The sequence below is a fragment of the Eleutherodactylus coqui genome, chromosome 6, assembly GCF_035609145.1.
Source record: "Eleutherodactylus coqui strain aEleCoq1 chromosome 6, aEleCoq1.hap1, whole genome shotgun sequence".
Taxonomy (NCBI): Eukaryota; Metazoa; Chordata; class Amphibia; order Anura; family Eleutherodactylidae; genus Eleutherodactylus; species Eleutherodactylus coqui.
In genome coordinates this window covers 221,303,511-221,330,819 of record NC_089842.1, presented here as the reverse complement: position 1 = coordinate 221,330,819, position 27,309 = coordinate 221,303,511, and the positions used below count along the sequence as shown (strand labels likewise).

Below are 27,309 nucleotides of genomic sequence, written 5' to 3'. Positions count from 1 at the left end.
GCAGAGGACTCTGGAAGGGTCAGAGGGGCCTGAAGGGGAGCAAAGGAGAGGGTTAAGAAGGGAGCAGAGGACTCTGGAAGAGTCAGAAAGGAGCAGAGGGGCCTAGAGGGCATCAAAGGAGTCCGAAGGGATCAATAAGGCCTGGAGGAGAGAAGAAGAGTCTGAAAGGGTCAGTGGGATCTGGCGAGGAGCAGAGGAGTTTGGAGGGGTCAGAGAGCAGCAAAGGAGTCTGAAGGGATTAAAGGGGCCTGTAAAAGAGCAGAGGAGTCTGAAGGGTTCAAAGGGGCCTGGAGGGAAGAAGAGGAGTCTGATGGGGTCAGAGAGGCCTGGCGAGTGCAGAAAAGTCTGGAGGGGTCAGAGAGAAGCAGAGAAGTCTAAAGGGGTAAGAGGGGAGCAGAGGACTCTGGAAGGTCCAGAGAGCCCTGAAGGGGAGTAGCAGGAGTCTGGAAGGGTCGAAGGGGTCTGAATAGAGCAGATCTTTCTGGAAGGGAACATATGAGTCTGAAGGGGAGCAGAACAGCCTGGAGGGGTCAGAGGGACCTGTAGTGGTCAGAGGGGTGTGAAAGGGTAAGAGGAGTCTGTAGCGGTCAGAGTGGAGTAGAGGAGTGTGGAGGGGTCAGAGGAGCTTGGATAGGAGAAGAGCAGCCTGCAGGGATCAGAAAGGCCTGGATGGGGGCATAGGAGTCTGGAGGGGTCAGAAAGGCCTGGATGGGGTAGAGGGGTCAGAGGGTAGCAGAAGAGTCTGGAGGGGTCAGAGGGTAGCAGAAGAGTCTGGAGGGGTTCGAGGGGAGCTGTAGACTCTGGAGGACAGCAAAGAGGCCTGGAAGGCAGCAGTAGAGTCTGGACTGGCCAGATGGGATCAGGAGTCTGGAATAAAGCAGAGGAGTCTCGAGGGTCCATGGGGAGCATAGGAGTCAGTAGTGCAGCAAAGGAATCTGGAGGGGTCAGATGGAAGCAGAAGAGTCTGGTCGGAACAGAGGAGTCTGGAAGGATCTGGAGGGGAGCAGGGAGGTTTTGAGGGATCAAAGGAAAGCAGAGGAGTCTGGAGGGGTCAGAGGGAAGCAGAGGAGTTTGGACGAGTCTGGAGGGGTCAGTGGGGAGCTGGAGGGGTCTGGAAAGGAGCAGAGGATTCTGGAGGTGAGCAGAGGAGTGGGGAGAGGTCAGAAATGCCTGGGGAGTGCAGAGGAGTGTGGATGGGTCAGACGATAGCAGAGGAGTCTGGAAGGCTCAGAGGAGAGTAGAGAGGTCTGGAAGGGTCAGAGTGGAGCAGAGGGGTCTGGAAGGGTCAGAGTGGAGCAGAGGGGTCTGGAAGGGTCAGAGTGGAGCAGAGGGGTCTGGAAGGGTCAGAGTGGAGCAGAGGGGTCTGGAAGGGTCAGAGTGGAGCAGAGGGGTCTGGAAGGGTCAGAGTGGAGCAGAGGGGTCTGGAAGGGTCAGAGTGGAACAGAGGGGTCTGGAAGGGTCAGAGTGGAACAGAGGGGTCTGGAAGGGTCAGAGTGGCGCAGAGGGGTCTGGAAGGGTCAGAGTGGCGCAGAGGGGTCTGGAAGGGTCAGAGTGGCGCAGAGGGGTCTGGAAGGGTCAGAGTGGCGCAGAGGGGTCTGGAAGGGTCAGAGTGGCGCAGAGGGGTCTGGAAGGGTCAGAGTGGCGCAGAGGGGTCTCGGAGGCATCAGAGGGAACAGAGGGGTCTTAGAGGCATGAGAGGGGAGTAGAGAGGCCTGGAGGGGAGCAGATGAATTTCACGGGGAGCAGAGGAGTCTAGAGGGGAGCAGAGGCGTGTCAGAGGGGCCCGGGGTACAGAGGAGTCTGGGTGGGGCAGAAGGATGCAGAGGAGTTTGGAGGGGAGTGGAGGAGTCTGAAGGAGTCAGATGGACCTGGAAGGGAGCAGAGGAGTCTGTAGGCATCAGGGAGCAGCAGAAAAGTCTGGAGGGGAGCAGAGGCAAGCAGAAGAGTTTGGAGGGATCAGAGAAGAGCAATGAAGTCTGGAGGGGAGCAGAGGAGTGTGGAGGGGTCAGAGGGGCCTGAAGCAGTTAGAGGAGTCTGGAGGGCTCAGACGGGAGCAGAAGACAATAGAGGAGTCTGGAGGGGGGCAGAGGGGAACAAAGGAGTCTGGTGGGAGCAGATGGGGTTTGGAGGGGAGCAGAGGAACCTAGAGGAAAGCAGAGGAGTTTGGAGGGATCAGAGGATTGCAGGAAAGTGAGCAGAGGAGTTTGTAGGTGGTTAGAAAGGTCTGGGGGGAGCAGAGAAGTCTGGAGGGGTCAGAGGAGCCTGGAGGTGAGGAGAGGAGTCTAGAGAGGTAAGGAGGAGTCTGGAGGGGAGTGGAGGAGTCTGGAAGGGCCTGGAGGGGAGCAGAGGGGCCTAGAGGGAAGTAGATGAGTTTGGAGGGCTCAGAGGGGAGCAGAGTAGTCTGGAGGGCAGCAGAGGGGTTCGGAAGGGAGCAGAGGAGTCTGGTGGGGGCAGAAAGCCTTGAGGTTAGAGAGGTGACTGAAAAGGATCGAAAGTCAACAGACAGCAGGTTTTTTAGGAAATGGCCTCAGCTTAGATGTGATTTCGAGAAGGACAATTAAAAGTCAGATTCTTCCCAAGGGAACGATTTGTAGAGTCTCTCTCTGATACTCATTACAAGTAGTGGGTAGTTACCTGGCCCAGAGACGCCATGAACAAAGCCCAGCATGCTCTCCTGCTCCATGTCACTGAGCCTCAGCAGCTTGGAAAAGTCCATCCTTGTTGAGCTGTAAAAGAGAATTATCAGGAAACTGCACTTCAGAGGTGACAATAGTCCCCACCCAATGCTCTAATACTTCAGGGCACAGCAAAGTACTCAATTCTTCTTTAATTTACCTAGTGTTTATACAGCACATACATATAGGGCCCCATGGGAGCTCACAGTCTCCATTCACCTAATAGAATGATTCTGGGGAGAGGAAACCAAACTCTATGCAGATATTGTTCTTTGTTGGAACTCTGGACCTCAGCACTGCAAAACAACAGCGTCGACCACCGTTCCATCGTGTTACCCCTTACCAGTATGTACTAGTACCGTATCGCACAGTAAAGTGCCCCTATTCCACTACAACTCAGCTGACTAATATAAGTCTACAGATTCCATATGTATACTGATATCCATATATGTGTTCAAATCAGATGTTGTTATGTGTCATATACAGATGTAGCAAATTTTAATTAACACTTAAAGGGAACTTCTTGTTAACTAAGTTCTGGTGCTGTTAGGGGATGTGACAGGGAGTCAGTATTTTTTTATGCAGTACCGTCACCCAGTGAAGTTTCTTTTAAGAGTCCTGAGCGTGCTCTCCTATACAAGCCTATGGGAGATTGTGCACACGACACTAATAAAAAAAAGAGTCGAATTTACAGTACCTGTGCGATCTTTAGAGGAGGACACCATTGGATCGCGGAATCTGGCGAGTATAAAAAATACCTCACCTGGCTCACTGTAACTTAAGGCGCATTTACATGCAAAGACAATCTTTCAAATGATTGAAAGATTGACAGTTTCAGCGATCATTTTGCATAAAGTACTAATGGGCACTAATAACTATAAGCACTTTATCAGCTTCATTTGCATGTAAAAGAGCCTCCATAAGCTGCTTGCATGCGGCTGTCAGCTGAATACAATGTATTATCTACACTCTGTGTTATCTACTCTCTGGCTGAACAATGGATTTCCAGCTCATCTTAAATACATCGTTTAGCCTAAGAGTAAACGATGGTAGCATTTACACACAATGATTATCGCTCATATGCCATCGTATGAACGAATTTTGAGCGCTAATCATTGCGTGTAAATGGGTCCTAATTGACGGCTTCAGAAAATTTTAATCTTACTCTTAATACTACAAAAACTATTTAAAGAGTCCACTTACACTTTATTGTGTTTAACACGTTGAGGCCACTCTCACACATGCGTTCAGTTAAACGCCGCTCGGACCCGTAGCATTTTAGCGTGCTTTCGAGCTGCGTTTTTGAACGCACGTCACAGCGTTTGACAGCGCTTTTTAACGCACACCTTTTTAACGCATATTATGATGTGTGATGGTGTGTGTTAAAAAACTCAAAAACGCTGGAAAATAGGGCAGTGCTCGAAAATAGCAGCGTTACAAGCGTCACGTTTGCGCACAGGTCTTAGAATCCCTATTGAAATCAATGTTGTACCGCAGTTAGCGGGGCGGTCAGAACACTGTGCTAATCGCGGTACAAAGCGGTGTGTGTGAGAGTGGCCTGAGGGGGAGTTGTATCAAGTCAAAACAGGCACAAAAGTCAGATTTTTGCACAAGACTAGGTTGTGAAAACATTTTGTGACTTTTTGTCATGTATACCTGCCCACAGCACTTCCCCTAAAAGGCATGGCTTGTTGACAGAGGTGTGGTTTGGATGGTGTGTGGTCTCCCTTTACTCAAACATTAGTGTGAATTCTACCAGAAATCTACTCTAGCGCTCAGCTGGTGGACATTTCTATGTAGGCGCAGGGAGCAGACCTGTATTAGCCACTAAGTTCTTGAGGTGCAGTGCCTAGGGTGGCTACTTCCAGGGGCATCATCAGAAGAAGGGGCAAAAGAAAAAGTTTCCAGACTTTATAGCAAAACTGCTATATTTCTGGGAGGGGAGCATCAAGCAGAACTACAAGCATCGGAGGGAAGGAGGGGAGTGATGCTCCTTCCTCTTCTCTGCGGTGCCCGCGCTGATTGGTGGAGCAGCAGCCTTCACTCTGTCAACCTGCAAACTGAACACAGAGATGAGGGGACGCCAGCAGCCACTGATCACAGTGTGGTCACAGTGTTGTCTTCATGGGGAGGGCAGAGAGGGGTTATGCTGGACACCATCTGAACACTCCTGGGGGACAGGCATTCACTATGTAACAGATTAGATGGACCATATAGGAGCTTGACGCGGGTATAACGAAGTCGTTTCCGCTGCAGCCACCTCTTCAAACCCCAACTTACCTAATTAACCACAGACACCTTTTTCTTTGGATTAAATACAGATAACCTATCCTCAGGAGAGGATATCAATAGCAGATCAGTGGTGTCTGTTGTCCTGGTCACTGTTGTACTATACAGAACGGTCTTGGTGGCAGAACAGCTCCAATACGTTTCAGTGGGGAGCTCTGCACTTTCGGGAGCATGAAAGCTCTCCATACATTAGGTTGTTGGCCATGGGAACAGGTCTTGAGCAGCAGATCTCGTAATCTATATGACCTGGTTATGTGGTGTCACGTTCAATGGGGTGCGTGGGGACAGCACTGCTGGATGTCACCTGGTTATGTGGTGCCACGTTAAGAGGGGTGCGTGGGGACAGCGCTGCTGGATGTCACCTGGTTATGTGGTGCCACGTTAAGAGGGGTCCGTGGGGACAGCGCTGCTGGATGTCACCTGGTTATGTGGTGCCACGTTAAGAGGGGTCCGTGGGGACAGCGCAGCTGGATGTCACCAGGTTATGTGGTGTCAGGTGACATTGTGCATGGGATCATGGGGACAGTGCTGCTGACTGTAAATATGGAGCTGGCTCAGCAGGATGTTTGTTTTGGGTGTGGACAGATGAGACTTGTTCCAGCTGCCTGTGACACCCCCACCAGCTGAACAGACCCCCAGGGGCCCTCCACAACAGGTCACAAGGGACAAGCACAAGGGACCTTGCTGTGGGGTCTAATACACATGTAACACACTTAACCACAACCCAGCCTGTCTGTGACACATCCGCATTAGAAGTGTCACTCTGCAGTGTGCATATATAAAATATACCCTCATTGTCAAAAACAACCCCGCCCCAGAAGAAGGTGTCACTCTGCTGTAAAACCCGTTCTGCAGTTTCATCTCAGACAGATCTCTAATGATAAGAGTTGTGGTGGGATTATATGAATGGTCTTGTCTCCGGAGGCCCTAAAAGTGGTTTCCACCTTGGCCTACAAAAGGCTTTCGGAGGCTCCTTGTGTGTAGTGACCTCTTCTTCCACTTGTGTAGAGCTTGTTGACCACTAGACGACTCTACGACGCAGAGAAGAGATTTCACCCAGTTACCAGAGTCTGAGAGGGGCGTATTATTGGGATGTGAGAAGCTGGATGGATCAGAAGAGGTGGAAAGCAGCACAGCCTTTTAGTGAATGAAAGTGGATAAACTCTTGGTGCACGTTCCTCACCAATGGATCCGGACTTGTAGATCCTCACACCAGGCAGGAAAATTTCAGAAGGAGGACCAGCACACTGGATAACTTTACTTGAAAAAATCTTCTTTTATTCCCCAGTATATAAGCATAAAAAGACTGTGACGTTTCGACCTCACATACTAGGTCTTTATCAAGCATGCAGTACTAGGGCAATAAGCCCCTGTTAAATAGACAACTAAAAACAACACCCATAATTACAGCATTGTACACAGCCACAAACATACAACATATGATTGGTCCAGGCTTAAATGTTAGCAGCTGTAATGAATACACAATGATGACTTACAAGTTCGAGAAAGGACTTACACATGTCTCCACGGCATATTGCAATGGGTATGGCATCCATCATGTCAAACCACGCCCCTATTCCTGCAGCCCCCAATTAGGGACCTGCCAGGAAGCTGAGAAGCTGAATGGTCATATCGTTGAATTGTCCCCCACTGGGCTGTTTTGTCCAGACTGTTAGGAGGTGTTGGGACCAATGGATGGGGGCACACAAGGTGACCGGGCTCAGGATGCCCCCTACAGACCACCAGTAGAGAGGAGCGTCTGATCGTCCGACAAGAACCAGCAACTCCAACTGTTTCATTGTCCGCCATCCAGAGATAGGGGGCGCCATCGTTACACCCCTGTGTCTGTTGGAGCCATTGCCTGGCTGAAGGACATTTGGTCTCACTGCCACCCATTACATGTACAGTCTCTGACACCCGACGTGTCCTCCATCTGCAGTGATGTTGGGAATGATGAAACTGGACGCTACAGAGTGGAACCAGGTTGTCTTCAGAAATGAATCCAGGTTTAGTTTGGGTGCTGATGATCACAGTGTTCGCATCTGGAAACCTCGGGGTGAGGACCTCAATCCTGCCCCATGCTGGTGTGATGGTCTGAGGGGTCATCGCACACGACAGTCGGTTACCCCTTGTAGCGGTAGGAAGGATAATGACAGCTCAATATATTCAGGACATCCTGCAGCCACATGTGTTCCTCTCATGACGGCTTCCAAGAGGCAGCAGGATAATGCTCGGCCGCACACACAAGGGGTTCACAGGAGCCCCCACAACATTGTCACACTTCCGTGCCAAGTCATCAGATTTATCGCCAATAGAACATGTATGAGACTATCAGGAACGCCAACTTCCACAGCCTATGAGTTTACACGATCTAGAGGCTCAGTTAGAGCAAATATGGAGCAATATGCTGCAGGATACCATATGGAACCTGTATGTCTCCATGCCCATCCATATCATATCTTGTATCTAAGCTAGAGATTGTATAACAGGGTATAACTAGAGCCTCCATGGCCGCCCATATCAAATCTGGTGTTCAAGCTAAAGGTGGCCGAACCGGATACTAGAACCTCCATACCCGCCTGTATCACATTTTGTCTACCAGCTAGAGGCAGTACAACAGGGTACTAGAGCCTCCATGCCCGCCCGTATCACATCTTGTATACAAGCTAGAGGCAGTACAACAGGGAACCAGACCCGTAATGCCAGTCCATATCGCATCTTGTATCCAAGCTAGAGGCGGTACAACAGGGTACTAGAGCCTCCATGCCCATCCATATCACATCTTGTATCCAAGCTAGAGGTGATACAACAGGGTACTAGAGCCTCCATGTCTGCATGTATCACATTGTGTATCCAAGTTAGAGGTGGTACAACAGGGTGCAAGAGCCTCCATGTCCACCCGTATCACATCTTGTATCCAAGCTAGAGACGGTGTAGTGTCCCACGGTCACCAGGACATGAGGCCCATGCTGAGGAGCTGGCGGGGTAGAGTTGGCACTTGTCACGGTGGCTCTACCAGACTCCTCCCTGGAGCGACACACGGAACCTCAGTCAAGGCACCGCTAGGCCTCTTCCAGGTAACACTGGGCACTTCGGTTACCTGTATAAGTGTTGTGGACGTGAAGTTGTCACACGTGCCACCACCGTTCCTTTCTCACTGTAGATTATCCGTCAGGTAAATAAAGAAAGTCCTCAAACACTGGTATGGGCAGTGACTGGAAACTTTACTGTAGAATATTCAGTAGAATACAGCTTACTCGCACATGCAGGGAAGACAAGTTGCTAGTATTAGGTCAGGGAGGATAACACAGTATGATATTGGGCCTGCAGTCTCAGTTATCTGTAGTGCTCCGCTTCTGGACAGGGAACACTCTGGAGGAGGACGGGGGAAGGAAACACTCACTCTGAATTCATGTAGACAGCCCTGCATGGCGGACTTCTCACTTCTCTCTCTCATCAGAGGTGACTCCTGGCATGGAAGACGTCAGGATACCTTTCCTCCTCTTCCATCACTTCACCACATGAGGGTGAAGGTACCCCCATGTGGCTGGCATTCTCACTCCTGTCTCAACCATTGAAGATCAGGAACCCCTGAACCACACCCCAATCACTCATATTTATAGAGTACAGACAACACATGACTAGACAGATATTTCCAGACATATCCCAGCCACTTTCAGACATTAACCTCTCACATGCTGCAGCTGTACAAGACACACAACAGCAAACAAGACACCCTGTAAAGCGCATCCACATAAAAGACATGACACGTATGATAATTTTGGAGGAGCCAGAAATAGGTGTTTCGATCCACTAAAATTCCCACCTACTTAAAATAAGCTGACCCTGGCACCTCTAAAGCAGAGTGTAATATCCAGAGAAGAAATATCTCAGTGTACTACTCCAGTTCACCTTTAGGAACTCTACACAGTCACAGAGTGTGCAAGGCGAAACTTGTAAACACAGCTCCTACCCTCCAGTTACTTATATAAAAGATTAACCCATTCTAGTGTTCTGAGACCACCCTATGAATGTCACTTTCTGGGTAAAGCATTGTTATAACAGTGTTTATGAAAATGGTTTGGCCTTACCATGAGAAGATTCTACTAGGCTGAACTGAATTCAGGATACACTAGTATAACTATGGGGCACATACATTATTCGTCTCCCCAAAGAGAAACTATATAAGGCAAGTGGAATGAACACCACTTCCTCTGACAAAAGAGAATACAACACTTCAAAATAAAGAAGGACAACTTGTTGGAAAGATGAGAGACAAGTGGAATGACCTTAACTTTCTCTGAAAAAAGGACAAGACTCCATGAAGGGTGGTAGCTTAAGTCAATACCCCCCTGTCTGGGACTAAAGGGATAAGGTGAAAAGGATGCCCCGCCTACTGAGACAGACTAGGACCGTGGACAGACACTGGCACTAAAGACGTAACGTGGGGAACAAAGAACCTCTAGTCAAACACATATATCATGACTGCCATTCACACGCTTTCATTCAAACAGGAGCTTTTTACCTTTTTAAGCTAAACAATTTTACTTTGCCAATAAGATTACTTTAAAGGCCCATTTACACGAGCAGATAATCGCTCAAAGATCGCTCAATTGACAGTTTGAGCAACAGCTTTGAGTGATTATTTTGCATAAAAAATAATTGGTATTCAAGTAGCTTCTAAGTTACTTAAATACCAATTATGTATGTAAATGAAGCCTTCACTATCAGCACTTCCCCTGTGGAGAACGACTGATAAAAGTGATCCTTAAAATCAAGTGAGCTTGATTTTAATGCTCAGCAAAAAGTGCCCGAAATGTGGGTGCCCCGCGCCCATTTACACGCACCGATTATCACTAAAACGATCGCCGATTAGCGAATTTCTAGCGATAATCGTTCAGTGTAAATGGGCCTTAAAGAGGTTGTCCCGCGCCGAAACGGGTTTTTGTTTTTTTTTAAACCCCCCCCCCGTTCGGCGCGAGACAACCCCGATGCAGGGGTTAAAAAAACAAACCGGGTAGTACTTACCCGAATCCCGGCGGTCCGGCGTCTTCATACTCACCTGCTGAAGATGGCCGCCGGGATCCTCTCTCTCTGTGGACCGCAGGGCTTCTGTGCGGTCCATTGCCGATTCCAGCCTCCTGATTGGCTGGAATCGGCACGTGACGGGGCGGAGCTACACGGAGCCGGCATTCTGCACAAGCGGCCCCATTGAAGACAGCAGAAGACCCGGACTGCGCAAGCGCGGCTAATTTGGCCATTAGAGGCCGAAAATTAGTCGGCTCCATGGGAACGAGGACGCCAGCAACGGAGCAGGTAAGTAAAAAACTTTTGATAACTTCTGTATGGCTCATAATTAATGCACAATGTACATTACAAAGTGCATTAATATGGCCATACAGAAGTGTATAGACCCACTTGCTGCAGCGGGACAACCCCTTTAAAGGGATTTAACTGGGGACAACAAACGTCTCTTATGTAAAGCGTCCTTTTCTTTTAAAACATGAAATGGTTACATGGCTGGATCAGGCTAAGCTGAGAATCCTCACTCTCAGAATCCATGATAGTGATCGGCGTTGGCACGTTCTCTCTGGTGGAGACTTCAATCATGGAACTTCCCGATGAGTTGGCCTGAGAGCTGCTGCGTACTTTCCCATCACATTCATTGAGGGAGTCAGACACTGTGTAGCTGACAGTGGAAAGTGATGTCAGCATTGAGTCCTCCTCCGAGGAAGACGTTTCCTTGATGGAGATGGGTGACGTAGCAGGTCCACGAAGTGGCTATCACAGAGGAATGTTTGGCAGGACAGGACATACTCCCATAAAGAAGAAGAAAAAGTTTTGATCCTCAAACTCGAGAACAAACAGTTTTAGGAGCTCCGGCAGACAGTCCTTTACAGTGGTTGTTGCAGTGGATGAGGATCCACGGTGGATAGTCCGCCTGGACGATGGCCTCTGGAACCTGGAAAGTACACATGGGGCGGGCAGGCCTTACAGCTGTGCCGGCTTTTGCTTCTCCTGCGGGTCTCTCTGGTGGAGGAGATGTAGGGGAGTCCCAGTTGCAGCAGAGGTAGAAGCTGTGGATTCTCCCCCCAGTAATATTGGGGATGCCTTGAGGGAGCTGCAGTCGGTGCATCTTGAACTGGGCGTAGTCTCAGCTCTCTGCATAGGGATGCATCCTGGCAGCTGGCTGGTTGAAGGCATTCTGAGTGTAGAGGTCTAGAGGCTCCTTTCTTTTTGTAGTCTCCGCCTCCTGGGGTCAGTCTTGGGTAACGCACCAAACGTCTTGTCTGGGGGTAGTCCTCCCCTTTGCTTTGCGCTCAGCCAAGGCGGGAACTTCTTGGGGGGAAGAAGGAAGAAGACAGGGTGACTAGGCGCCATTTTGAGTAGCCATGTTGAGACTCATGTGGGGCTCTGCAGCAAAGTCCAGTAATTGCACATGGTTCAACAAGATCAGCACATTCTCTCTCTCAACGTACTACTTTCTTGCAATTGCCATGTGAGAAGAAACTTCCTGTAAAACTGTAAACACAGCGGGAAAACTTGACACAGAGATTTTGCTTACTTTCTGCTCCGGACTCGCCAGAAGAATTTTCTTTAGTACCTCTACAGTAATGCAGGTAGACAGATGCGGCACCGAGGAGTTGATCCTGTTCGTGATGCCAAAAGAAGAGCTTGCAACACCCCACGGCGACCAAGGGACGATTGAAGATCAGGAACCCCTGAGCCTCACCCTAATCACTCACTTATAGGGTACAGACATCACATGACTAGACAGATATTGATACATTTCCAGACATATCCCAGCCACTTTCAGACATTAACCTCTCACATGCTGCAAATGTGCAATACACACAACAGCAGACAAGACACCCTGCACAGCGCATCCATATAAAAGACACAACACGTATGACAATTATGGAGGGGGCACTACAGAGGTACAACAGGGTACTAGAGCCTCACTAGAAGGGGTCAGTTCTCCACAATAAATTCTCCTTTTGCTCTGATATTGTAGTCACATATATAAGAGTAACAATCACACAGAGAAAGTGTTATTTGACTCTAATAACCCCTAGGTGCTAGAGTATTTTGGCAATGAGTGTATGTGTCTATGCGTATATATATATATATATATACATACACATATATATATATATATATATATATATATATATATATATATATATACATGCACATACAGGACGGGAGACATTGTCTTGTGCTTTTATATATGTATGTATATAGTATGCAGTGGATATAAAAAGTTTACACCTTCAATGTGATCCATTATTTGTACAATTCAATTGAAAGACAAAACTAAAATCTGCTGCTGGAACTGGGGCTTTAGTTAAGGTGGAGGGAATTGTGAACAGTTCCAAATATCAGTCCGTTCTGGCCCAAAATCTTCAGACCTCGGCTAAACAGCTGAAGATGAAGAAGAATTTCACCTTTCAGCAGACAACAATCTAAAGCAGACCTCCAAATCACCAAGATTTACCAGAAGAAGATCACAGTTTTGGAATGGCCCAGCCACCTCAAACCTGAATCCCATTGCAGACCTGAGGGTGACCAGAAGAGGGCGCTACACATGAGATGCCCCCACAATCTGATAGATTTGGAGCTTCTGGAAGGAAAAGTGTACAAAGATTGCTGAGTAAGATGTGCCATGCTGATAGACACCGACCCAAAAAGACTGAATGCGGTCATAGTGTCAAAGGTACATCAACAAGAATTAGTTTTAGTGTGCGTATGTTTATGCAACCACATTATCTTAGTTTGTTGTATTTTTTTCAAATCTCTTCACCCCAAGATTTTTTAAACTTTACAAAAACATGACATTTTAACGGGTGTGTAGAATTTCTATATCTACTGTATATACAGAACAGGAGAAGTAGAGGTAGTACCGTGCAGCGTGTATGTCTGTGTGAATATACATATATACTATACATACATAAAGGACAGAAGAAGTGTTACCGTGCTTTATATTTATATACATATACACATATACACTGCACTGTAACACTTCTCATATATATATACACACACACACATATATATATATATATATATAATACTCACATACATAAAGGATAGAAGAAGTGTTACTGTGCAGTGTATATATATAATTTACACACATATATAAAGGACGAAAGTAGTGGTACCATGTGTGTGTATATATATATATATATATATATATATATATATATATATATATATATATATACACACACACACACTGCACAGTTAACACTTCTTATATATATACCGCATACATGTGGGATATATATATATATATATATATATATATACACACACACTGCACAGTAACACTTCTTATATATATACCGCATACATGTGGGATATATATATATATATATATATATATATATATATACACACACACATACTGCACGGTAACATGCAGTGTCCACATCTACAGAATGGTGGGCAGTGTAACATCTCACCTTAGTCTTCCTCGTGTGACCCTGTGAGTTAGTCTCTTGTCTGCCCTTCTTATGTGTTGCGTGGAGATGGAGTGAGTGATGGTGCAGACCGGTGCTATCTGGCCTGTCCTGTGCCATGCTGATGGTGATCACAACTGTTGGAGTTGACTGTAAACAACTTTGTTTGTGTTCATAAACTGGTGCCACCTGAGCCTCTTTTTTATTTGTGCAGTGAGTACAAAAAGTAAGTGCCCCCGTCAGCTCTCTGGTTATTTCTCCCAAGACACAGGTCACAAGCAGTAGATACTTGTTGGTGGATCCTCAAGTTTTCCTCGGGTCTGTCGATAATCTCTTGACCTGGGTATTGCAGAGTCATGCTCTGGTGATAACCTTTCATCTCCTAGCCCTTGTAACTCCTTTTCCCAACCCCTGTGGCAGGGTTCACAAAGGACTGAAATCTCGTAGAGATCTCACGGAATGACCGTACGGAAATACGTAAGATTTCCGCAGGAGAAATGCAGCTTCAAAACCCACGGCCTTACACCGTGGGTTTTTGAGCGGCTTCGCCACCTGTGTCGTGTCATGCAGCAACCAAGGCACGAGGCACGACACTGAGGAGATGGCAGGGGAAGAGATGGCACGTGTCACAGTGACTCTACCAAAATCTTCTCCACAGAGACATGTACAGTCTGAGCCAAGGCAAAAAAAAAGTTTGAAAAAAGTTTGAAAAGCTTACGTTTTATCTCCCCTCACGGATCATATCCGTGAGGGAGGATGAAAGTACAAACATAAGGCCCCCGGATTTATCCGCGGACCTTACCCCAGCTTCTACGCACACGCCCGTCGCCAAAATGGTGGACGAATGCGCAAAAGCTGTAGATTGCCAGGATAATTTAAATTCTCCCTGCTCCTTGCTACAAAACTGAGCCAAGAGCCCGGAGATTTCACGGGGGGACGCGGTGAGCGGTTCCTGGTCATGTGTTCGCCGTTATCCAATGGATAATGGCGGTCACGTAAAAGTAAAAAAAAAAATTTGAAGTTTCATCTCCCCTCACCGATGCGATCGGTGAGAGGAGATGAAACTTTTTACCGGAGGCCTCCGTATTTGAACCCCGACCCAGTCCTCCTTCGTGAACCTTCCCGAATTCTGCACATGCGATTGCCGGCAAAATGCCGGACACATGTGCAAGAGTCGGGGAGCCCAGGAAATGTAAAATCTCCTTGGTCTTAGCGACCAACGGTCGCCGAGAGCCTGGAGCAGTGACGGGTGGCCTCGTTGAGCGGTCCCCGGTCACGAAAAAAAAAGTAGCGATCTAACATAGGTCAGTCTCACATGACCGGATAGGAATTACGGATTCCGCATGCGTCTCATCCGCGGTAATACACAGATCAATCGTATTGGATTACACAATTCCGCTCAAATTAGTGGGTTGGAATTGCGTAATTCACTCGCAGAAAAGAGAACGCAGCAGGTTTATTTTACTGCGGATATCCGTGATATAGAGCCCATTGTGCTCCATGGTCGTGGAAATACCCGACGCCCATACGCAACTACGTTGTGTACGGGCTGCGGGTACCCGTGTCATCGCTAAGTGACGGTGCGGGAAATACAAACAAAAAAAAGGTGTACTGTGCATGAACGCCTGTGTGAGTACGCAGTTATGCGCAGTACATTACGCGCCTTCTGTGTGAGACCGCTGAACCTCCGCAAGCTTACGAAGACTCACGGAGCGCCACTTTTTACACCCCATACCCTCCACTGAGGTCAAGAAATGACCCCCAAAAAGCATGAGAGGAGGGGGGATACCCGGTTTTATGGCCCCATGGGCCCATTCCAACCGGCCTCCATAATTACCCCTGTCTTTGGAAATACCACACATTATTACTTTTATCTAAGATTTGGTGAACGCCGAAAAGGGCGCGGAGGGGGGGGGGGGGATATTTTTAGGGAGTCAATTTTTATTCCGTACAAGTGAGCAATGAGGCCTGGAATTTATTCAGTTGTGCCCTGCAATCCAGCTGGCATTCCCTCCTTTATAGGCCTTGCCATGGGTCCTGTAAGTAAATTAGGGCCACAATGGGTATGTTTCTGAACACGGGACAAACGGGGGTATCCATTTTGGGGTGAAGGTCTTCATTAAATTTAAAAAATTGCCAAAAAAAATGAAAATCGTAATTTTTTTCTGCTTTGCTTAGATTCATTCAAATACTGTGGGGTCAAAATACGCAGTACACCCCTAGATGAATTTGTTAAGGGGTCTAGTTTTCAAAATGGAGTCATTTGGGGGGTTTCTTATCGTTTTGCCCGCTCAATGGCTCTATAAGTGGGCGATGGGGCCTGTAATTTATTTAGTTGTACCCTGAAATCCAACAGGTGCTCCTTCCATTATAGGCCTAGCCATGTGTCCTGTAAGCAGATTAGGGCCACAATGGGTATGTTTCTGAATACGGGACAAACAGGGGTATCCATTTTGGGGTGAAAGTCTTTATTTATATGTGTGCTGTACAAAAAAAACTGTTTTTAAATTGACGCAATTGCCCAAAAAATGAAAATCGTAATTTTTTCCTACTGCTTTGCTTAGATCTATTCAAAAATTGTAGGGTTAAAATACACAGTACACCCCTAGATGAACGCATTAAGGGGTCTAGTTTTCAAAATGGGATAATCTGTGGGGGTTTTCTATAGTTTTGGACGCTCAAGAGCTCTACAAGTGGGCTATGGGGCATAAAAGGCCTTCAAGCAAACTTTATGTTCTAAAAGCCACCGACTATTCCTTTCATTTTGGGCCCCGTTGTGCATGCGGACATAATATTAGGGCCACAATAGGTATGTTTCTGAAAACAGCACAAACAGGGGTATCCATTTTGGGGTGCAAGTCTTCCTTCATATGTGTGCTGTACAAAAAAGCAGTTTTTAAAATGACAGAATTGCCAAAAAAACGAAAATCCCAATTTTTTTCTTTTGCTTTGCTTGAATTCATTCAAAAACTGTGGGATCAAAATACGCTGTACACTCCTAAATAAAATCGTTAAGGAGTCTAGTTTTCAAAATGGGGTCATTTGTGGGGGTTCTCTATGGTTTTGGCCGCTCAAGAACTCTACAAGTGGGCAATGGGGCCTAAAAGGACTTCAAGCTAAATTTCTGTTCTGAAAGACACTGACTACTCCTTTCATTTTGGGCCCCCGTTGTGCACTCAGATATAAGATTAGGGCCACAATGGGTATATTTCTGAACACAGGACAAACAGGGGGATCCATTTTGGGGTGTAAATCCTCATTTTCATGTAAACTATAGGAAAAAAATATGTCTTTAAAATGACCTATTTGCAAAAATATGAAATTTTACTTTTTCTCCTCTAAATTGAATTAGTTCCTGAAAAAAAACTATGGAGTCAAAATACTCATGACACCCCTCAGTGAATACATTAAGGGGTGTAGTTTTTAATATAGGGTCATTTGTGGGGGTATCTATTATTCTGACACTCATGGGCCTTTCCAATCTTGGCTTGGTGTAGGAAAACAAAGTGTTCCTCAAAATGCTGAAAAGTAATGTTAAAGCGGTTGTCTCGTGGCAGCAAGTGGGGGTATACACTTCTGTATGGCCATATTAATGCACTTTGTAATATACATCATGCATTAAATATGAGCCATACAGAAGTTATTCACTTACCTGCTCCGTTGCTGGCGTCCTCGTCTCCATGGCGCCGACTAACGCTGTCTTCTTCCATTTAGACGCGCTTGCGCTGTGCGGTCTTCTGCTGTGTTCAATGGAGCCGCTGCAGCGTGCTCGCGCCGGAGAGCTGGTCTGCGCATGCGCAGAAGACCTCAACGGCGCAAGGACGCCGGAGCGGCTCCATTGAACACAGCAGAAAACCGCACAGCGCAAGCGCGTCTAAATGGAAGGAGAAGACAGCGTTAGTCGGCGCCATGGAGACGAGGACGCCAGCAACGGAGCAGGTAAGTGAATAACTTCTGTATGGCTCATAATTAATGCACGATGTATATTACAAAGTGCATTAATATGGCCATACAGAAGTGTATACCCCCACTTGCTGCCACGAGACAACCCCTTTAATTTGTATGTCTCCTAAATGGTTAAAAAAATACAAAAGTTTTTCAAATGTGCATCCATAATAAAGTAAACTGATGGAAATATATACCTTAGCAAAAATTTGTACAGTATGTTTGCACATATTTGCGTATTTACAGTTGAAAATGTGAAAAAATGACAATTTTTTTCAACATTTTCCCAATATTGGCACTTTTAATAAATATTCATAAATACTATCAGTCTATTTTTCCACCTATATGAAGTACAACATGTGGCGAAAAAACAATGTCAGAATCACTTGGATATGTAAAGCCTTTACGGAGTTATGCTATGTTAAGTGACACATGTCAGATTTTCAAAATTTGGCTCCTTCACTAAGGCGCAAACAGGCTTCGTCACTAAGGGGTTAATTTGTGAATACACTTGAAAAGAAACTGGTTAATAGATTTGCCTTCCCCCCCCCATCGTCTTCTATGGTTTCTCCTGCATTATCTGTTAGCAGGCCAGTGCTCTCAGTGCAATCCTTTTGCTGTTAATATAATTGAAGAATAGTTTAAGGTTGTTTTTGTTCACTTTGGCGATCAGTCTTTCTGCATCCTCCTTGGCAGTTTTGATCTTTTCTTTACATATTTTGTTTTTTCCCTGTATGATTTTAGTGCTTCTTCGCTGCCTTCTTGTTTTAGTAGTTTAAACCCTTTCTTTTTCTTCTTTATTGCCCCCCTTACCGTCTTGTCGAGCCACATTGGTTATTTTATTTTTTAAGTGGTATGAACTGCTCACATGAGGTCATTAGGATGTTTTTAAACTTCTCCTAGTTGTCATCTGTACTGTTATTTTTGAGGATGATGTCCCAATTAATGTTACCGATAGTAGTTCTGAGCTGATCAAATTCTACTTTACTGAAGTTTAGTTTCTTTGTCTCTCCCTGATAAGGCTTCTTATTGAATGACAGCTGGAAATTAATTATATTCTGATCACTATTTTCCTTGACCTGCACCCCCATGATTCTGTCCGGTTTGTTATTTAATACTAAGTCCAAAGTGGCTCTTTCTCTAGTTGGCTTCTGCACAAGTTGGGAAAGGTAGTTATCGTTAATTGTTCTCAAGAACTCACCCTTGTGAGATTTGCAGGTTTTGTCTTCCCATATTATATCCAGATAATTAAAGTCCCTCAAAATAATTACTTCATTGCGGTTTGACACCTCTTCTATTTGCTTAATATTATGATTTCAGTTTCTTCAGTTGCTTTTGGTGGCCTATAGAAAATTCCTATCAATATTTTGTTATTTTTTTTCTCTCCCTGTATTTCTACCCATAGAGATTCCACTTGTTTATCTCTTGCACCTATATCTTCCCGTAGCCTCAGCATTAAGTCCCGTTACTGTGGGACCAGATATGCTCTAATCTACAGCTCCCGACAAACTTGCATTAAACTGCCAATACAGGCCTGTCTTTTGCCCTGCTGACTGACCATACTGCCTGGAAGCATGGGAACTACTGACCAAGCCAGATGACCCAGCTCCCCTTCAAAGGACTGCCCATATCATACCTGGGCCATCACCCTCAACTGCAGGCCAATGTCCCTGTGATCCCATCTAATATTTGTGCAAACCACGTTCCTTTGCCTGAACTGTTCATCGTATTGCAGCCAAGTCTGGCCACCGTATACTCGGTACACTTCCCCTGTAGCATCCTTATAACAAATATGAGTGGAACAATTTTCAGGTGCCTTTTCCCCAATGATGCTGGCTAAAATTGTGAATGCTTGTAAGCAGTTTGTGAACATCACCGGGATGAAATGCCATTTTCTTTTTTTTTCATTTCCATCCTCTTCCTATTATCCAAATTTAATTTTTCCAAATGGAGGAGAGAGAATATCTCTACATATTCATCCTGCTTTTTCTCTGACCATTTTTGAGTGCAAACCCAGCGGGGCCTCAAAACATACGACACCTCCCCTTTTGCTATATTGTGTAACTATATTCTGTCTCTGTCCTTCTCCATCTGTACTGCAATCGTGCCACACCCCTCCCTTTTGTAGCGGTTTCGAGCACAAGGCTCAAGCCTCAGGTGTAATGGCCGTAGGTGCGGAGAGTAGTCAAGGATGAGCCAGAGATCAGCAATGGGAGGTCTCAGATTGCAGTAGAAATGGATGAATCAGGTAGCATAGTCAGAGAGGAAAACAGAAGTCAGCAACGGGAAGTTTCGGTTTGCAGCACAAATGGATGAGGCTTGTAGCATTAGTCAGAGAGGAAGCCAGAAGTCAGTATCAGGAGGTCTTGCAGAAATAGCGGAGGAGCAGGCAACAGTGCTGTGAAGCAGATTAATCCTGCACTGTTGCAGTGGCAGGGTCAGGCTTTTATAATAAGCCTAATCAGGGACAGAGGCGAGGTCAGGACCAGGAGACAGGAACTAAATAACCGGGATTATGGAACAAGGCTGATAGTATCCTGTTAGTCCTGTTAAGAAGTCACCACTGTTTCAATTTCCATAACTGGTGAACCTTCCGAAATTCAGACTGTCTGCGAAGACGAATCTGCTGCCTCGAGGGTCCCCGGTGGGCCTGCTCAGATACTGCCAGGTCTGAAGTGCCACTGTAAGGCTGAGGTATGTTGGCGGCCTCGCTCTCTGCAGCCGCTGCTCCCGACTGACAGGAGGAACGATCGCCATATAGGACTCCCTCCACCTGTTGCCCCAGCCACTCCAGTCCATGGATGCTGGCAGCAACGCTGAGTTGCTCCAGGACCGCTTCGCTCTCCATCAGGTAGGTTCTTCATTTTTCAGGTTTTTCTTACAACTGCGTCTTTATCTTCCTTTTATCAATTCCTATACTGGCTTTCCCCTCACCCCTCATCCTACCTCCGTTAACCCTTCGGCTCACGATCCCTACAAACATTGTCATGTGGGCCTTCAACCACGGCCCTTGGCCTCTGTTATGTCCCCTACTTATCTGTAGTCCCAACTGTCTACCAACTTCATCATCCACAAGAGTTCTTACTTTTCCTGCATTTCTCTCCCTCTTTTACCCTTGGAATTGGCCAGGAGGCACATGTTGATAGGGGGGTCTTATTTGGACACCATTAAACCTTGAAGCCAGAGACATTTTACAGAAGGGACTGATGGAGCTTTTTTTCACGTGGTATATTGTAGTTGCTCCATCTTGGTGGAGGACTCGCTTATAGAAGGGTCAGTTGGAGCTGCTCACATAGTGGGGTCTCTTTAATAACCTCCTGCAACAGAGGACAATTTTCCTATAACTCAACCAGAAGCTTCAACTACATGGCATAACACCAAGACCCAATGATCATGGCAAGGATTCGACAAGTCCACCAGAAGTCTGGCATGATTACTCCGAGTCATCATCATCGCCACGATCTTCACAATCTGCAGTAGCCAAAACTGATAATTGTGTCTTCGGACTGTGAGGACTAGGTGGACATGTGGGGCAATGTGGGACATTTATTAATTTATGATGACATAATTGGCCTTTACAGAGGGTCAAAATGAGGAAGGGTCCCTCCAATACAGTTACAAGTGGCAGTATGGACATGTGCTGATTCTGATGCCGGCTCACTTCCTATGTACTGCGCAAGCTTCCAGTCTGAGTATTACACTTCTAGAAAAGCCTAAAATTAGCCTTGACCTATCGAGCTGATTAAAGAAACCTGTCAATCCGAGGTAACCAAGGAATAAAACACAATTAATATAATGTGAAATCAGAATTATATATATATATAATATATATATATATTATATTATATATATATATATATCATCTGAAGAACTGAAAAACTTGGTTCAGTCGATGGGAAGACATTGTAAGGCCACAATTAAGGCTAGATATTTCCCAATTAAGTACTAACTGATGTGCTACCTGGGAAGTTTTTAATGTTTGTTTTTTTCATTGTGTCTCACTTTTCTTGTTTATTACAACTCTTCTACTACGATTTTTTTTCATAAATTTTGTTGCATTGCATTTTACATTAAATTATCTTTCAATAATATGTAATTTCATGCTATTATAAAAAAAACAAGCTATGAGCCATCAAATATCAAAAATGCAGTCTACAGTGTTGACAACTCATGTATTGATTCTCTCTAGAAGTTTTCCGCAGGGACTTTACAGTGTAAACGCTATGCACAATGGTGGAAATCACAGCAGCACAGGGACCCCACATCTGTCCAATTGCGTCCAAGTACCATAAACTCTCAAATGACATGAAGACAGTAATGGGAGAATCTTCAATACTGAACTGGAAAGTCGCCGATGAGAAGTGAAGAAGATGCCAATGCTCTTCAGGATGTGAAGGTGGCAAACCATGTGAATTACTTCACTAGCAGAAAAACATTCGTCCTCCGTGACCTTTACAAGCTGCAAGATGAATTAGAGAAAGTGACTAGAACATGAAAATACCTCCTAAAGTGTAAGATGTGGTCCCATCAGCCGTCACCCCGCATTCTATGCTGTGCTGTTCCTGGGTGCATACACCATTCAACCATATATCTATACTATACACCCATACATCATGCATATATCCTTTATACATAAATCATACATACATGAATACATATATCATGCATACATACATCCCTCCATACATGTGGTAGAAGTGGCCCTGCTCTACAACTACTGCGCACCGTCCACACATAACTATCGTTATTCCAGCCGGCTAGTTATAATCATTGATAAGGATAAAAAATTGTGTGCCAGTCAGGTCTCTGCTCCTGGCAGACTTCACTAGAGTCCCAACTGTCATCAGTCTAGGGAGCTCTACTTCCAGCTTTGGGCCTCTAACTTTTAGGCTTGACTCAGACACTGTGCTAACTGAATATGTTCACAACCCCACCTATGGCAACCAATGACCCCGTGATAAGATTGTGCAGCCATTAGCGCCATGGGTGGGCAGGGTTTTGAAAGCATCTGGTTAATGCAGAATCAGAACCCAACGTTAGGGTAAGTTCTCAGTTTGGAAGGAATGAGTTAACTCTGTTTTACTGTACCCTAAATGATCTCTCATCATCTTTTTCTGCTCGGGTCCTAACCCCAACTCCTTGTTTTATCCCCGGCCACTCTAGACCCTACATATATTCACCCCATCAACTCCAAAAACTCAAAACTGGCTTCGATACAAGTAAGCCAGAGACTTTACAAGAAGCCCCCCCAGGAAGCCTCCCACCACTATTACTAGTATTCACACGTGCAGAGGGGCAGATTTACTGAAGTCTTTATGCCAGTTTTCTAGAAGTCGCACAGCATCTTTTGCACCTAAATGTGTGATCTTTTGGTATTTTAGGTTGGCTCTACCACTTTTTAAACAAGGGCTCAGCATTAAGGATCGGGGCTTCTTGCGTCCATCACATTTACTATAGTTCATCACCCAGAAACTGCAGTAGATTACATCTGAAACAGATGCCAGCTTTTAGCTGGTATATATTTTATATTTGGCACACAGATTGTCCAAAGATGTGCACATCACCCCAGCACAATGTTGACTTACACCAGTATATTAAACATGGGTCTATGTTAGTCTGCTCCATAGTGCTTTCATGCACATGGCACTGCTTGAATAACAGATTTATATACTAACTAGCTGATATACTTGGTTTCACCTGAGTTAATTTGGTACAGGTGTTTACGTGTTGTTCACACAGAAAAGTTTCCGAAGTCATGGTTACTTCGAAGGAACCAAGGAATGAAATATGCATACACATAGAGAAGCTTTAGATTCTCCTCAGACTGCATGTACCCATGTCCCTCTGCGGAATGTGCCACCCCTCCCACTCATCTCACTTTATATCTTTAAAGGTACTGCCCCTTTTCTATTCACATTTACCACTGAGTGGAGGTTGCAGGCCTTTCTTTGCCTTAAAGACCGCTTCCTTACGTACTTTACAGCCTTTCAGTATATACACACAGAGGTCAGTTGGATTCTCCTCAGTATATACACATAAAGGTGAGGTAGATTGTCCTCAGTATATACACAGTGATGTGAGGTAGATTCTCCCCAGTATATACACATACAGGTGAGGTAAATTCTCCTCGGTATATACACATAGAGGTGAGGTAGACTCTCCTCAGTATATACACATAGAGGTGAGGTAGATTCTCTTCAGTATATACACATAGAGGGGAGGTAGATTCTCTTCAGTATATATACACACAGAGGTCAGTTTTATTTTCCTCAGTAAATACGCATAGCTGTAAGCTAGATTCCCCTCAGTATACAAATAATTTCCCTAGGTTTTATGGTTTCTGAGAAAAGAACTATGACATGTATCGCAAATTTTCACAGTTTTTCATGCTTAGAATTCAATATTGAAGTTGCAACTCCTTTACTTTTCTTATTACCGTGTTTCCCTAATAATAAGCCCTACCTCGATAATAAGTCCTACCCTGATTTTCAGCCAGTGTTTGGGTCCCTTGCGCTGGGCTGCTTGTACGACACCAGAAAGTAAAAGAATTAGATTAGGTACATTAGATAGGGGTGCACTTACTTTTGCAGTTAGCATTGAATAATCAAGTTGCGACCCCTTTACATTTCCTATGTAAAGTAGGACCTAAAGAATGGTGGTACCAAATTTCAAGTGTGTACGACATTGGGAAGTTTGAGAATTAGATTAGGTACATTGCATAGGTGTGCATTTACTTTTGCACTTAGCATTGAATAATCAAGTTGTGACCCCTTTACTTTTCCTATTTAGGACCTAAAGAATGGTTGTGCCAAATTTCATGTGTGTACGGCATCAGGAAGTTAGAGAATTAGTAGCGAGTCAGTCAGTGAGGGCTTTCGTCTTTATATATGTAGATACAGCATTGCCTTCCCACTGTGCTTCCAAAACTGGGGTGACCACCATTGCAGCATGAGCAGGTACAGCGATTTAGTTAAAGTTTTTTGTACGGATGGGAGGGATCAACTGACGTGCTGCCATGTTGTGCACTGAGCACACGTGGAAAAACCCTGCTGTGATCCCAAATCTCTTTCTTGAATGAAAGTTCCTTGCTCTGGGAAGTGTCCCTAAGAAGTCAATGCAGGCTACTATGACTGCCCCAACATGTTGATTCAGAAGTCAGTGGGTCTAGAAGAACATCTTACCCAGGACGCTGCTCCAGAATGACCCAAAGGTGGCAGCTCCAGTCACTGCTCCAGGTGCTGCGGGGTTACTGCGCCTTGTTGTCACACTGAACACTAGACCAGTTGTCTCATTTGTTGGTCCAGTTACCTCAATGTCCACCAGATGCCGGTCTGGGACACTGTGGAGAAGAAAAATATGCTGCACAAATGCTGGACTCCCAACATCAATCATGATTACCACACGGTTTCTGCATCCTTTGTTTGCATACAGCATTCCAGGTGAGTTACCTGGATCGGTCGTCACATGTACTCATGAGTGAGATGAATAATTCAGACTATAATGTCACCCCCTACAGGCTACATCTATAACACTGTGCAACACAACTTTTGTAACAGATAAGTAGATAGGTGGCTTATGGTAATGTTAGTGCGCTGAATTCAAATATGATATCCGTAAGGTTTTCCAATTATGGGGAATAATGTAATCCAATTACCGTTGTATTGTATTTTTTTCTTAAATAAGTCTATACAATTAATCCAGTCGGCTCACTATTAACCTTGCTTAATAAAAAGAATAACAGAAGTGATTGCGCAACTATTTTGCAATCACTGTTACACGCTGCGCACTGACTGAACATTATAAGGGTAGGTTTATGTAACATATAGGGTATGTTTCCACGTGGCGTAAACACTGCGGATCATCCACCAGTAAGCTGTAATTAATGAACTGTGTTTTTGAATTTTGAATTTCAGTAAAATAGCATTTGCACCAGCGCTACGTGAGCAAGGTTATTTGTATATACGCCCACGTAAACAAGGAGCGATTTATACGCAACCCCAAATCGGGACGAATATGGTGTTTTCCATTTTTTCTACACTCTAAGAATATTTGTGTATGAAATTCGGACATACATATACCTACTCAAATGGGCAGATGTAGGATACAGTCCTTGAATTTTGTGTTTGCATCTATACAACTATCTGTTGATACTGGAACGATATCCACCTGGTTGTGGTGCAAAGTATCCTAGGTGCCTTTATGCGTCTTCTATGTGTGTCTGTTCTTGTATGTTTGTCATTTCCCCTGGGACCTAATTTGTTTTGTCCCTTGGAGGAACCTGTGGTGTGCCCTGTACTTGGATTTTTAGGTATTATACAAATAAAATTATGTTATTTTAAATTTTATCTAAACTGTGAAGGGCATTTAACTGATTCCTAGACTTCTTGCCTCTGTGAAGAGTAATTATAACATACAGATGCAGAGGGGAGGGGGACACCCCTCCTGATCTAAATAAATGTTCACACACAGAAATTTGAGACAGTCTGAGCAGAGAAAGAAGTACTAAATCAGTCAACTGAGCCGAGGAAAGTGAGAGTTTTATGATGTCTCTTATCTCTGATGCATATAGAAAGCTTGCTGCAACATCATGTATTTTTGTTAGACATTAGAAGGTATCATATCTACAAGATTACTTGGTTTCTCTTGATGAGAACAATCACAGTTTACTCTACTGGCTAACACGGTACCAAATCTTTTTTTCATATTGTCAATTGAGTTCCAGAAGAGACTACCATGTTCTCAAAAGCACTGCACCCTCAGCCTACAAGACTGTGCCCACTTCTAATTGGTATCCTGGGCACCCTCCTATGATAGGGCAGCACTACTCTCACCGACAGCAAGTCTGTACTAGTACTTCTAGTGAGATGGTTGTCACTTAGGGGGCTGAGTAGGGGTCGGGCAGTACTCTCCTTACGCCTGAGTGACTGCTGAGTCTGTACTAGTACTTCCAGCAAGCCGGCAGTCACTCAGGTGTAAGGAGAGTGAGCAGAAGTTAGAAAGCACTTTTTTTTACTCCTGAGGTGTAGTTGAGTACTAGTACTGACAGTCACTCAGGAGTGCAGGTAGATACCAGTCAGCACTCTCCCCCTGAGCATAGCACTCCATGTCAATGCCCCTGTTCTGGTACCTTGGCCAGAATATCATGTGGGACTGATGCACTTTAAGGTGTATTTTTTGTGTTTTCATGCTAACACATTGTGACTTATGAAGTAAATCTAGTGCAGGTAATGCCGGGAAGGTCATCCTTGCAAGCACTTGGATTATTGCCATCATGTACTGCAGTGGTATCTTCACTGGTATCTTCACCCGCTCCAGTAATGACTGCAAACATGAAACCAATAATTGAGTCCAGGAGGCCTCTGTATCAGAATGCATATGTTAAAATGATCACCCTCCTCCAAACTTACTGGCTGTCCCTAGCCATCTACTCACCATATTTATCTGTAAGTCTTGGGCACCAATAAATATCTGAACATAGACCAAGTAATACAAGCAGAGTCTGGGAGAGTGTGCGATCTTACCTGGGATCAGCTACCAATACACCAATTACTTTGTCAAATCCTAGGGTGTGGGCAGCCAAAGAGGCAGCTGCCATAGTGTTGACATTATTAGGAGCCATGGGGCACAGTTGCCGTGTTGGGCCTTCATACAAGACTGTGCGTTCTTGTATGGTTGAGAGATCTTTTTCTGCTAACTTGCCTTCCAGTTTGAAGCTGCTTGGGTGTTTGGTCATTGTGATCTTCAGGCTCTGGAGAAGAGAATGAAGTATAAACAGTTGTCATACATGAGAATACCCCTGCAGTTGGCAGTGATGTCCCGGCTAGTATAGCACCGATGACCGGGCCTTGTTGGAAGTCACTCCGATCACTGGATTTTCCCATCTAATATAGATTCACACTGAAACTGATCCGTGGAAAACTTGTAATGTGATTTTATGC

The 27,309-nt window shown here is 45.2% G+C and overlaps 2 protein-coding genes across 3 annotated transcripts in view; both read right to left on the bottom strand.

Annotated features, from left to right (window-relative positions):
* LOC136633274 (V-type proton ATPase catalytic subunit A-like) overlaps positions 1-13,530 on the bottom strand; it is a 48,905-nt gene extending 35,375 nt beyond the window's left edge. The window contains exons 1-2 of one of the 2 annotated variants that reach the window (XM_066608880.1): positions 13,430-13,530; positions 2,635-2,726 (exon numbers count right to left, since the gene is read on the bottom strand). In XM_066608880.1, the coding sequence (XP_066464977.1) occupies positions 2,635-2,716 (82 nt within the window). In that variant the 5' untranslated portion in view covers positions 2,717-2,726; positions 13,430-13,530. Of the gene's footprint in view, positions 1-2,634; positions 2,727-8,367; positions 8,394-13,429 lie in introns of those variants that run through there. The other variant, XM_066608879.1, reaches the window with a different exon arrangement.
* Positions 13,531-21,477: 7,947 nt separating this feature from the next.
* ASPDH (aspartate dehydrogenase domain containing) overlaps positions 21,478-27,309 on the bottom strand; it is a 32,300-nt gene continuing 26,468 nt past the window's right edge. Inside the window, exons 5-7 of the mRNA XM_066605906.1 lie at positions 26,893-27,119; positions 24,553-24,710; positions 21,478-21,830 (exon numbers count right to left, since the gene is read on the bottom strand). Of these exons, the coding sequence (XP_066462003.1) occupies positions 21,793-21,830; positions 24,553-24,710; positions 26,893-27,119 (423 nt within the window). The 3' untranslated portion in view covers positions 21,478-21,792. The remainder of the gene's footprint in view (positions 21,831-24,552; positions 24,711-26,892; positions 27,120-27,309) is intronic.